Raw genomic sequence first — 12,993 nt, 5'->3', positions numbered from 1 at the left:
GAAAGAGAATTGTCAATGGTCACTCTAGCGCTCTGCAATAAACCCCCAGACCTAAATGATGAGATTGCCATTTCATTGATATACTGCTGCCTCTCTCTTCTTGCATGGTTGTCTGATTTGGTCTTCTCTACAGGCTGATCATAGGCTAATCTCCATTTGTTTTCTTTCTTTCTTTCTTTCTTTCTTTCTTTCTCCTCCATTCACTCCTTTGTCTTGACGCTGTTGTATTTGGAGGCGAGTTGTCCATGGGTGAGCTCCAGGACCCGTTCCTGGTCAGTATCCACCTCATCGCTGACCCCGGCCAGGGCAAGTTCCTGCAGCACGCCGCCGATGCTGTCCTGGAGTGGATTCACCCTGAGTTGCAACTCTTCAGAGTCTCCGAGCGAGCCTCCGTCTTCCAGCGCTCACAACTGAAGCACCATCATAATGGCAGCCAGACAGCAGCCTCCCAACCATCCCTGGCAGTCATCTTGTTCCTTCAGGAGACCTGCGGCGGTGAGGAGCAGCTACTGATGCTGCATCGTGCTCTGCAGCGGCCACCTTGGTGCTATCACCACACTGAGGAGGTCAACAATGGCTGGCGGATGATGCCACTGACACCATGCAGTCAGGACTTTTTCACTCTGGCAGCTGGCACTCCACTCTGGGCTGTACGGCAGGTTCACTACGGAAAAGAAATAGTGAGATTTACTGTGTATTGCCGCTATGAAAATTATGTGGATATGGTGCGTCTTTACAAGCTGCTGCTTCAGCGGAGGGTAGCCCAAAAGAAGGAGGACTTCTGCTTCTTTGTGGTGTACTCCAACCCAGACATGGAGATCCAGTTGTCATTTAAGAGGCTCCCACGAGGTCAGGCTCCCTTGGTTTTGGAGTCAGCAGTGATGGAGGTGAGGGTACGAGATGTGGGGGCCCTTGTGCCCCTGCTGCCCCACCCATGCTGCCCAATTAGTGAAGTGCGCTGGAGGACGGAGGACTACGATGGAAATAAGATCCTTCTGCAGGTGAGAATGCATTGGCTTGTTTCCAGTTTTTACATGTGACACATTAATCAGGTCTTTTAAATAGCAGTGTCATAAAAGAAAATATCTCTTGTTTGTTAGGTGGACATGTGAGAAAACACTGAACTGATTTCACTGAATCTAGTCAGTGGAGAAACCAGACTTTCATATATGAGGCTGAGACAAACTATTTCAGGGAAGTCCTGGGCTGGTTATGGTCGCAAATGTGGTTTCCAGAAAACTGAATACAGTAATCAACGGTAAGGCCAAGATATGACAATATTGAGAAATATATAAATTATGAACCCAACCAATCCTGTCTTCTCCAGCAAATTTGATCAAAAGAAGCCGAAATGGGTGGAATACTGCAAAGTTGGGATTTGTGGATTTGAAAAAGACACCACTTGATAAGGTGGTTATTATAGAAATGTATGAAGCTTATCAGCAATAAATATTTTGGGATGACTAATCAGATATCAGGGATACCAAGTGCCGCCTGGGACACACAACTGTCTCTGTCCCTGAATCTCGAACAAGATGAAATGGTATCTCATCAGACAAGTGACTTGATTTAGTACAGAAACCTTAATTATGTGGCATTCTATAAAGCAACTGTGCTTCTCGTAAGACCCCCTTCCCCTGGACTCTTTCATTCAATTAAATTAGTATCTAACATTTTATGAATTAGTATTTGCTTTCATTATTGGAGCTCTTGGTCGGAGCAACCAGCACACTGACAGTGGAAGGGTTTGCTTGCTTTACACTCCGCAAAGTATTTATCATTAGGGGTCAGGAAACCAAAAATTCAGTAGTCAGTGCCAATACCAGTAAAATTACACCATTCTGGATACCAGTTTCGATACCACGGTAAAAAGAAAGTATTTTCCAAGATTCTATGTACTGGAACATGAAACGTGAACTAGGATCTTCCGTGAATTTTGGTAGTTCTGACAAGATACTTGCAAGACACATACTCTGTTTCTCTGTCCTGCCAACCGAGGGTGCATTACTACGAGGTACTACAATAGTGCGAGGCTAACTTTAAAACTACAGCATAAACTACATAACATAAGCCACTGTAAAATATGCTCACCATCGCAAACATCATGTAACGTGTATTTCATTATGACAGATTAAAAAAAAAACAGAAAACGTTCATTCTTTGGATGGTATTCACATGAAACAGAACTCACTATGAAGTTTTAAAACAAATCCAGATGACGGCCTTTCAAGTATTGTGTTAAATTGTAAGTATTGCCTCTCTTTGTATGGATGCCATAGTAGCATGGTTTGCATACGGGCTTCTGTGGATTAATAATACAGCCACTTTCATCTGCCTTGGATGCTAAATACTTCACAACTCGACAGACTCTTGGTACCTTTTTTCTCTACAAGGTGCAGGGCGGTCGCATCAGCCATCTTCAATGTAGTTTAGTCACCTCCCACTTCTGAATGTAAGTAGCCTCGCGACTTGAAAACTCTGGGGCGTATACTGCCCCCGTCAGTTCCGAAAAGGCGCAGCACTGATTCCAACGCTGGCCCCGATACCTACGGTGCTTAAAAAAATGGGTCGTCTGTGTTTTGAAGTTTTAGAACCGCGTGGTATCGCAAATCGGTTTGTGTGACATCCCTATTTATCTTTATGTGAGTTTGGATAGTAATCATGGTTATAGCTGTAAAAGCAAGAAAAACAAAAGGGAATTTCAGCCACAATTAACAGTCATTGGCCTGATACTTCCATCAGTCCGTCACCTGAAAGCTTACATGGTAATACCTGCTTTAACTCACACCAATTAGACTACAAGTGTGTGTTTAAATGAACACACACACACACACTCCCAGTGGTGTTTGTTTGGGGGTATCAGTTTCAGAGGGGATTGCTGTCCAGGGGGTTGGAGGTTTAAACCTAGTTCAAGCCGATTAAGGGGCAGTCCATTACTGGGATTGAATCAGCACTGAGGGAAACAATAAGCTAATCTAGTATGACAAAGGGCCATATGCAGGATGCCAAAGTGCCACCTGGCCTGAGGTCATGAGGTCCTTTCTCACTGGGGTTGCATTAGAGATTTTCCTTGAAAATATCAGGGGATAAAGTTATTATCATCATTAGTTCCAGTGACCACCAAAGGACTGAAGACAGGGGGTTGACAAGGTGCTTCTTACTATTGATACAAGAAATCTCTCTATGTGTATTTTATATTTGACTGAATATGACTGAACAGTCATGAAGAGGTTAAGATGACACTCAAAGATGGTTACGATGACAAAGCTTTGGAGATGATGGTCTGAGATGACAAAGATATTTTAACGCCACGCAACCTACGGTGCGTGTGTATCCTCCACACTAACAGCGCAGAAAAGCCTTTTGTCTCGTAGTTGAAAAATAGTTCCACGTCATCTTTTAACATCTGAAGTACTTTCTAGAGATGTGCGTAGAGTTATGCACAGGAAACAGCTGCTGGTTCCATCTCAAAGCTTTCTTTTAGTCATAGAATCATAACAGTTCCTTGGATAAATAGGCCGTGCATGTGTAGTTGTGGTACGGCCATCAGTTTTAGTCATTTCAATGGGATTTTTTTGAAGCTGTCATGCAAGGTTGTGATGGTGCTGAATATCACTGACATTTCTGGAGACAACTTTATTTTCAATGTTTGAGCTTTTAAGTTTATCTTATATTATCAGGAGAAGAAAAAGTGGTACAAAACACTACATTTCGTCATGACTGATGAAAGTGTGACACCTCTATCTCACTGCTAGTGAGATAGAGATGTGATTTAGGTGAGATGCCAATGGTAGATCCTGAAGAGGTTAGCATTGATGCTATATAGCATCAGTTATAGCAGAACTGGGGAGTAAGTTGTCTTTGAAAGACCAGCAAAGAACACCACCGAAGGCTTTTTTCTCAGTGGAAGAGATGTTTTCACTCTTCTATAGACCAGCCTCACTTTCTCAGTAATTTTGTGGATCTGAGTAGTTGTAGTTTGTCAGTGCTAGTTTCAAGCTGGCGCATATGATGGTTGACAAATGACAAACGTTTTCACCATTGGCCCCAGAAGAGACAGGTCTTTGTTCAATGTTGTTATGTTTGAAGTGATAATTAAAGGGTTTATTAATCACACAAGCAGATGTGCGGCATTACAACCGGGCCCTATTGATGCCTGAAAATGTGGAAACTTTGCCTGCCACCCCACCCCCCAAAAACTTGCTTCACCCCTGATGGCTTTGGTGCATTCCTGCTGCTCCCGATATAAACACAAGACATTTGCGCGCCTTCACCTGGCACACAAGGAGGTCACTTTCTCCTTAAATAGCAAGATGCCAAGTCCTGGCGCAACCTGGGCTTTAAAAAGAATGACATGAGGCTCTCTGATTGGTTGGAGTGATGTCATCCCCAAAGTAAACCTATGAGTAATAAGGTGTCTAATGACTGCCCCTTTGAACCATGCAACATGGTTTGCGCTCTAACGAAATAACAAAATGATGGTGAACACACCACGAGCACACAGTCCACATAGTACCATCTGCCAACTGCATGGCGCCATAGATCACTTACACAGGGCCCCCAGTGTTTGTTCTCGGGACAGTTCCATGGAGTTTTTGTTATCATGTACGGCTGTGGACTGTCCACAGAGCCTCTGTTTGTCCTGCGGGCAGTAGAGAATAAACAGAGCCACACTGATTTTAGGGGTCGTGCAAAGCCCCACCGTAGTTTAGCAAAGTAAAACACGTAAAGTTGTGTGTTTTATTCATCAACACATACCCCACTTCCATATATCCTGGTCGGGCTTTGTCTTGTTTTTATGACTGAAACAAGACAAAGCCAGACCTGGAAATATGATCAGCCTTGGAAGCAATGAATTAACTACGGTAGCAAGGTAACTATGTTTATTAATTTTGCTCTGCAGCATTGTGGAGTTGAGGATTACTGTTCAGAGGAGTGTTTTTGCTTGACTGAGGTCAATTCTCCGGCTGACCTGGCTTATCCCGAGATAACTAAAGCTCTCAAGAGTAAGAGTCTGATCATCACAATGTCAACAACCTCATTACCAAGTACCCCTGCTGTGGCCACTCACTAGAATTACAGCGTCAGTTCCTCATGGAAAACTGGACATATCTTGTCATGTCCAATTAGCAGACACCAATTTCACCCAAGCAGGCACACAAATAGTTTCAATAAATAACAAATGAGTTCAGTGGATGTGCAGCATCATGGGGATGAACATCACACGTAAGTCCTGATGACAACTGTTCTCCCTCGAGTGTCATTGTGCTTTAAGCCCCAGCCTCAAGAGTAGATGATACACTCAGTGGCTGTGTGAGCTAACTGTTAACTGCTTCCTGGCTCAGAGTGAAGGAACGCTGCAGGGCCAGGAAGAGAAAGGATAAAGAGAAAAGATGTGTACAGTTTAGGAGCGAGAGAGAAGAGAAAGAGAACTGATTCATAAGGACCGGAAAGACACTGAGCAGGAGGGAGGAAGTGGGAGTAATGGGGTTGGTAACACACTTCTTCCTACACACACACATTTTTAGGAAAAGCCAACATTTTAATTAAATTAATAATCCATCAATTAACTAATTTCATTTTCCACTGCTTTGCGACTTTTCCTGTCCTCAACATGGAAGGAGCCAAAAATTGAAAAAAAACATACATTTTCTCACATTACATACATCCCATGGTATCTTGCCTCACGCTGATCAATCTGATTTCATATACTAAGGCAGTACCTCCACCCAAATTGTGCATTTTGCTTTTCAAGTGCTCACAAATGGCTCTCATTAAGTCACAAAGATGTGTGACTGTCAAATGCAGAGAGCCAGCTGCATTGTATTTAGCATGATGCTAATGATGACTGACCATGAACAACAGCAGCAGTAACAGTAAAACAGCATCAGTTTCCCAAAAATGTCAGTTTACTAACTCTCAAGTGTATCGTGTGGCGTAATCCATGTGTTCTTTATCCAGCGGCATGCTCAATAATCCGCAAACAGTTTGATTTGAGCTCAAACAAACTGACATTATGGTTTGGTTCTAATTTCAATTCAACTTCATCTGCTCATGGTTGCTGCGCTGATGACCCAGATAACCTTAGTGGCACACCTGTAGGTCATGACCTTGTCTTTGGGAATGGGGGCTATTAATAAGACGTTTTTTGGGGACTTCTGCAGTCTGAAAGTATAAGTTGTCAATACCAGCATAGACGCAGATCTCTGTTGGTTGTTTCATCACTGAAACAATGACAGCATCTGGTTCTTTGATGCGCGACGAGGACTTTGTGGTCCAAACAAGCCTTTTCTTACCAATCCATTTCATCAGCATCTGTCTTGCTCACCAATCCAGCAGCTTCCAGCCTTCTCTTCACAGTTGAAGTTTGCAGACTTGGACAGTGTTCACACAGCTGTTGAAGGAAATTTGTCTTGTGATTGTGTTGTGGCTTTGGGCCTGCCAGACTTCTGTTTGTTATAGATTCCTCCAGGTTCCAAGAGCCTTTTGATTCTGGAGGAATGGCCCTCTCTGACACCTTGTCTTTACTCTCAAGGAAACATAGAGAGTTTGAGGAGTTTGTCTCCCTTCGTTAACAGTGTTGTCTCTGGCTGTGACGGTGCAGTGTATGGCTTCCTGCTGGGAAATCATGTTTCAAAGGCTGGAGTGTAACAATCTCTATCATTTACAATGATATAAGTCAAGTCAGTTTTATTTCTATAGCACCAAATCACAACAAAAGTTATCTCATGACACTTTACAAGTTGAGTAGGTCTAGTACTACACTCCTTCAATGAATTTACACCCAACATCAAGCACATCCTGCAACAGTGGTGACGAAAACCTTCCTTTAACAGGCAGGAATGTGGAGCAGATCCAGGATCAGTAGGGACGGATGTCTGGTTTGACCATTTGGGGGAAAGAGAGCAGGAGAGCAGGCAGAGACAAAGACAGATAAGGAAGACAGATATTCAGAAGGAAAGAGAGGGACAGAGATAAAGAGAGAGAGAGAAAGGGACAGACGGGGACGTGAGCAGGTGGGGCTACGGGTGGCAGCTTGAGCCTCTTCAGGTCTGTGGCCTCCTCCAGCAGCACCAGGATCTGGGACGAGGGGAGAAGAAGAGGACTTAGTAACACGTATGTGTATGATTTATGTATGACACATACAGGAGGAGAGAGAGGAAAGAGAGGAGGATATAAGACACATTCAGGTGCATCCAATGTATCTTTTTACAACGAGGCTGATAATGGACTGCAAAATAATAAATTTCCTTATTTGTTTACTCCAGTTATTTCACTCGTACTTGTCAAACACATTATAGAGAAGAACAACATATCCTACCAATTCCGAGGTTATTGTGTTTTCTTTTGTGACAAATTATGTCCCTAATCGGATCGGATTAGAGCGGATTATCTGATGATGAGGAGATGCTTTTTCATGGAATGGATCCAACTCAAGATGATCCAAGATTTACCTAAATTGTAATTATTTTCTACATAATAATAATTACTTCATAATAATATGTTGATATAATAACTACAGGGACATCGTAGGAATCTTGAAAATCCATTTTGATGTATATAGTATTGCATTTAGTTCTGTGTTCTTGTAAATAGTTGTATAATTGTATTTTTATGCATGTTTCTTATAAAATGAATCATATTTTTCGCCATAAGCAGAATATGTGTTTATTTCAGTAAAATGGCTTTTATTCTTGCCATGTGCACACCATGTTTTGCAAATTGTGAAGTCATAGAACTTCTCACCATGGTGCTGATATTGTCAGATTCCAGGGAAACTCCCCCACTCAATACACAAAGATATGTGTGCTGGAAAACTTCTATGATGACAAGCATGTAGAAAATCCAAAAATTTTGAAATACAAAAAAACATTTTTTGTTTAATTTTTTTTTTATGAAATATGTGTAAGTAGTACCCAAGTGAACTGATGGCATATATGGATAGCATAGACTGTTCTGGAAAAAAAGATATAGCATGTAGAGATTGACCTTAGAAGGTTCTGGGTTCGAGTCCCAGCTCGAGCACGGAATCTTTCTGTGTGAGTCTCTATGTTCTCCCTGCGCCTGCGTGGGTTCTCTCCGGTACTCTGCTTTCCTCCCACATTCCAAAGACATGCAAATGGTTACTAGGCTGATTGATACTCTAAATTGACTGTAGGTGTGACTGTGAGTGAGAATGGTTGTCTGTCTCTATGTGTTGGCCCTGCGATGGGCTGGTGACCTGTCCAGGGTGAACCCCGCCTCTCGCCCGTAGCCACTAGGATAGGCTCCAGCCCCCCTGCGACCCTTAACAGGAATAAGCGGAAGACAATGGATTGATGGATATACACCTCAGTATTTGCATACAAAATCCGATTGCTCCAGTGTAGGATATCTCCTCAAAATAAAACAGAAGAAAGACTTTGTGTGCATTTCCACACGTACATACATACATATTTTTGCTATGTCCCATGTCTACAACAAACACAAAAACATGGTCGCCGCTGATATTCCATTACCATTTAGCAAAAAAGTGAGGTAACAGCATAATGTTTTGTTTTGTTTTTTACAGTCAGTATATTTTAGACCAACCATATCACAAGCAATAGTTTCCCTAGCTAGACAATGGGGGAAATATGCCATTGTATGCCACGTCCAACCCCCAGACATACCTACAGACAGATATATTGTTGTCCAGTCTGTATCTCAAAATGATAGATGCTACTGTAAAGTATTTATTGCCTGGATCTTGTCCTTATCCTTTCTCTTCTATTTCCCACAAAGTTATTTTGTAGTAGGGGTCACCAATGACAGGCAGTGTTTGTTTTTTTAAAATTTTGAATACAGCAACGATTGCAAGATCTCTCATTTTCAACGATGTATTTGATAAAAGTGGGGCGCCGTTCCAAAGAGCAAAGCAAACGGGTCTGTATTGTTGCCAACAGGATGATTACAAAAAGTTGTGGTTTTGATGGTTTTGCCTATGCGTTCACTTCTCGTGGGTAACACTGATCTCTGCGATCGGAGTCTAAAAATTAGGAAAGGCATCAATAATCTCTCCTGGCAACTCTTTGTCCAAAACAGCCGGTCTGAAGACGCTGTCCCTTTAGCAAGTGTTTCATCGAAAAAGGTGGATGCTGGCATATTTTTACCTTTTCATGGCATACTTTTTCACATTGGTTATATTTCATACATGAAATAGCAGGTGTTCTGTCTTAAATTACAATGACTTTAAAGATACAGAGGATGGTGAAGCAGGACTGAACAAACAAAAGTCAAATGTTTAACAACATAACACTAAGAAAGAAGCATTGGAGAGTTACATGTCATATTCATTGAAGAAAACACTTTTTGAAAAAATCATAATACAAAGGAAGCAGAGTAAAAAAAAGCAATGATTAAAATCAAAATCATATTTTGATCAAAACAAATGGATTGTGATTCATTTAGTGAAACAATAAGCTGTTATTTTTGCTTCTTGATTGCGGGTGACCAAACCTACCTTTCTTCAACTTGTCGTGTTTTGATGTGGATGTGATAGAAAGTCTAAAATATTAAATCAATATTAATGTGATCGTATCCATATCCTTTCACTCCTGGTCAGTGACACAGTAAAAAATAAGACTTTCAAAACACGCTCTGTATATGCATATGTGGTGTCCCACCTGACACGTCTCTTTGGTCTTTTGGAATGAAATAATTTCCCAGGATTCTTTGCACCCATGTTCATTTTATCCCTGTTTTTTGTCCTGCATAGAAGTTCTGATTGATGCTTCACAACTTCATGGTTTGTCTGTTTGACCACACATGTCATATCAAGGTTATCTTTATCTTTTTAATGTCAAAATACATTGATGTCATCTTTATATAGAGATATATCTTTATATATAGAGACATAGATGTATATGTGTTTATATATATATATATATATATATATATATGTATATACATGACTATATGTATAGGTATATATTCATATGCATATAGATGTGTATGTGTGTGTGTGTGTGTGTGTGTAGGAATATATATATATATATATATATATATATATATATATATACAGTATATATAAAATTATTTATCATTTGCTTCATGTTAAAGATGATAAAAGTTGCTCAAAATGTTGCAAAGCTGACTCTTGCTGCGCTCACAGTCATCAAGGGGACTTGTTGGGGTCTGGTCCCCGCCACAGGCTGGAGTTTAAGCCTTCATTGGAATATCTTGTCCCTGGTGGCCATTCGGGACCTGACCATAGCTCACTGGTATCTGTGGCATCATAAAGCCTCCAGTGATGAAGTGGGGCTGTAGCGGCAAGGCCTGGTAGGTGTGCAGAATAGGAGCATTGAAGATTGGTATTTGTGGTAGCATGAGTCCACCGCAGTAGAGGGAGGATAGCGGGTAAGAAGGCAGGATCGGAGGCATCATGACTCCTCTGTAGTTGGGGGTGTACAGTTGATTGTGTGGGATGTGAGATGGTTGCCCCCCCTGGTGGTGGGGGATGCCTTGGTAGTTTACATCAGCCTCCTGGTGGTGAGGTGCACTCTCAAAATTTTCCTCGCCCCGCTGGCTACTGGGGGCAATTTCATAGGTTGCATGGCCCCCTTGGAAGTGGGAGATGCCGAGATAGTTTGCCTGGCCGCCCTGGTGGTGGGGGGCGCCTTCATCTGTTGACTCTTCAACCTGGTGGTGTGGGGGTGCCTTCATCAGTTGCCTCATCAACGTGGTGGTGAGGGGCACCTTCATCTTGTCTCTGGTGGCCATTCAGGACCTGACCATAGCTCACTGGTATCTGTGACATCATAACGCCTCCAGGGATGAAGTGGGGCTGTAGCGGCAAGGCCTGGTAGGTGTGCGGAATAGGAGCATTGAAGATTGGTATTTGTGGTAGCATGAGTCCACCGCAGTAAAGGGAGGATAGCGGGTAAGAAGGCAGGATCAGAGGCATCATGACTCCTCTGTAGTTGGGGGTGTACAGCTGATTGTATGGGATGTGAGATGGTTGCCCCCCCTGGTGGTAGGGGGCGTCTTGGTAGTTTGTCTGGCCCCCCTGGTGGTGAGGGTCCCCATCATAGGATGCCTGGCCCCCCTGGATGTGGGGAATTCCTAGGTAGGTTGCGTGGGCCCCCTGGTGGTGAGTGGCACGTTCATCGGTTGACTCATCAACTTGGTGGTGGGTGGGGCCTTCATTGCAGTACATTACAGTGACAACACAGGACAGACAAACAAGGTGTGAACAACAACATTTGTGGTTTTGCATGTGTGTGTGTGTGTGCACGCGTTTGTGTGTGTGCATGTGTGTGTGATGCGGTATTAGTAGAGGCAAAAAGCAAAGCAGAAACATCACCATGCAAATGTATAATTTTGCAATAAAAATAGAAAGAACAATATCAATAATAATGATATTAAATATTTAATAATCTATGTAATGCCTCAGGCCCCTACCAACTTGCACGGGACCAGCCTGCAGCCCCCAACACCCTGGGGCCCCTCCTCCTCCCTCGCATGCCCTGGACTTTATGTGGCGTAACATCTTACCCTATGTCTAGATGTATACTGTATATAGTTTTTATTAAATTATTATCATTTATCTTTTTTATATGGAGGTTATCTTTTTCAGGGCTGCACCCTGAGAACTAAACCATCATACATGTGTGATGACCCTCATAGAGTCTTGAGAGTCAGCACATATCCATACATCTGAGGGCATGGGGCAATTAACCAAGACCAAGAAGAATGGGCTGAACGTATAAGAGGACAGAGAGATGGACAGCTGCAGTTGACAATGTCTCTAGCCCTTGTCTCCACTGTGTGGAAATATTTAAAAAAAACATGGGGGAATGAGTGATAAATTGCTGTAGCTGTAGTTTGTCTCCTGGAACTGAGGAGTATTACTATCGCTACTGAATCTATAGTCCAGGATAGTAAAATGTGCGTTGTGGGTAATTTAGCTGCCAAATTTGGATAATTTTAATTTTTAGTTGTTCATTGAAGCAATGAAAACAATTCAGGAAACACGTTCAGCTTCGAGGAGTTTAAATAGCCAATGATGGAAAGAGGCAGGGAGAAGGAACTCTTCCTGTTCTTGACCCTTGCAATCTGATGCTTCAAATTAAATGTCCTTCTAGGTTGCTCATCCTCTGAATTTAAAAGTAACTTTTTTGTCAATTTTCTGGGAATATTCCACTTTCCCCTTCTGTATGTAGCTAATAAGGTCTGTAATTCAGTTCTATCTGTAAGTTTTAACAGTCCTGACGCAAGCAACAATGCATTTACAGAATGAATATTTTCCCTTCCTTTCTATATAAAAATAAAAACAGGTTTTTAAGTTACTCATATATATGTTGCCCCACGCTTCAGCACTGTAAGTCCCATATGGCCAAATAAAGGAACAGTACAAATTTGGACCTGGACATTCTTTGTTATGCTTAACACAAAAATATTCTTAGATACTTCACATATGAGACAAGGGATTTCCATTGTAACACCCAAAAATCTTAATTTACACAGTCTTTTTATACTTATCCCACCTATAAGGGAAACATCTTCTTGATTTGCAAAACCGTAAATGTTGACAAAAATAAAACAATGAGGACTACAGCAGGAATAAGTAATGATAACTGGTTCTGCTGCATAGTCAAGTTCTGCTGTATTGGGAAATCAGTGGAGTGCTAATTTAAAGAAGTCAAAGAAGGATGACAAATGTCTCACCTGCTCCTATGCACCTGTGCAGAATGTTCATGTAGTGTTGGGTGAGGAGGCCGTGCACACGGGTGGTGCTGTAGGAAGCTGTGATGGTACGCAGAAACGCCCTCTGAGCTGGTGTTCGCACCGTGTGCTGAAACACAGACAGGTTATGACCTGATGAGTCTCTCAGACATTTACGTGTGACTGGACAGCTGGGTTATATTTCAGAATGGGGGATGATAGCTGACCTTCAAGAACGGGGCAGCGGACAAGGTTTTGGGGATTTGAATGGTTGTATCATGACGGAGAAGTGGTTATAAAGACAATATT

At 42.2% G+C, this 12,993-nt stretch overlaps 1 protein-coding gene across 6 annotated transcripts in view; it reads left to right on the top strand.

The window, feature by feature from the left end:
* The window catches only part of fam124a (family with sequence similarity 124 member A), a 43,724-nt gene that overhangs the window by 26,400 nt on the left and 4,331 nt on the right, over window positions 1–12,993 (top strand). For 3 of the 6 annotated variants that reach the window (XM_086219343.1, XM_086219346.1, XM_086219345.1), the window contains one exon: window positions 235–1,001. In XM_086219343.1, coding sequence (XP_086075469.1) covers window positions 235–1,001 — 767 coding nt within the window. Of the gene's footprint in view, window positions 1–225; window positions 1,002–12,993 lie in introns of all 6 variants that reach the window. The other 3 variants (XM_086219342.1, XM_086219347.1, XM_086219344.1) reach the window with 1 other exon arrangement.

This window comes from Aulostomus chinensis, chromosome 12 (assembly GCF_037954235.1).
Source record: "Aulostomus chinensis isolate RoL2024-O1b breed Wild chromosome 12, RoL_Achi_v1.0, whole genome shotgun sequence".
Taxonomy (NCBI): domain Eukaryota; kingdom Metazoa; phylum Chordata; class Actinopteri; order Syngnathiformes; family Aulostomidae; genus Aulostomus; species Aulostomus chinensis.
This window is presented reverse-complemented; position numbering and strand designations above follow the sequence as displayed.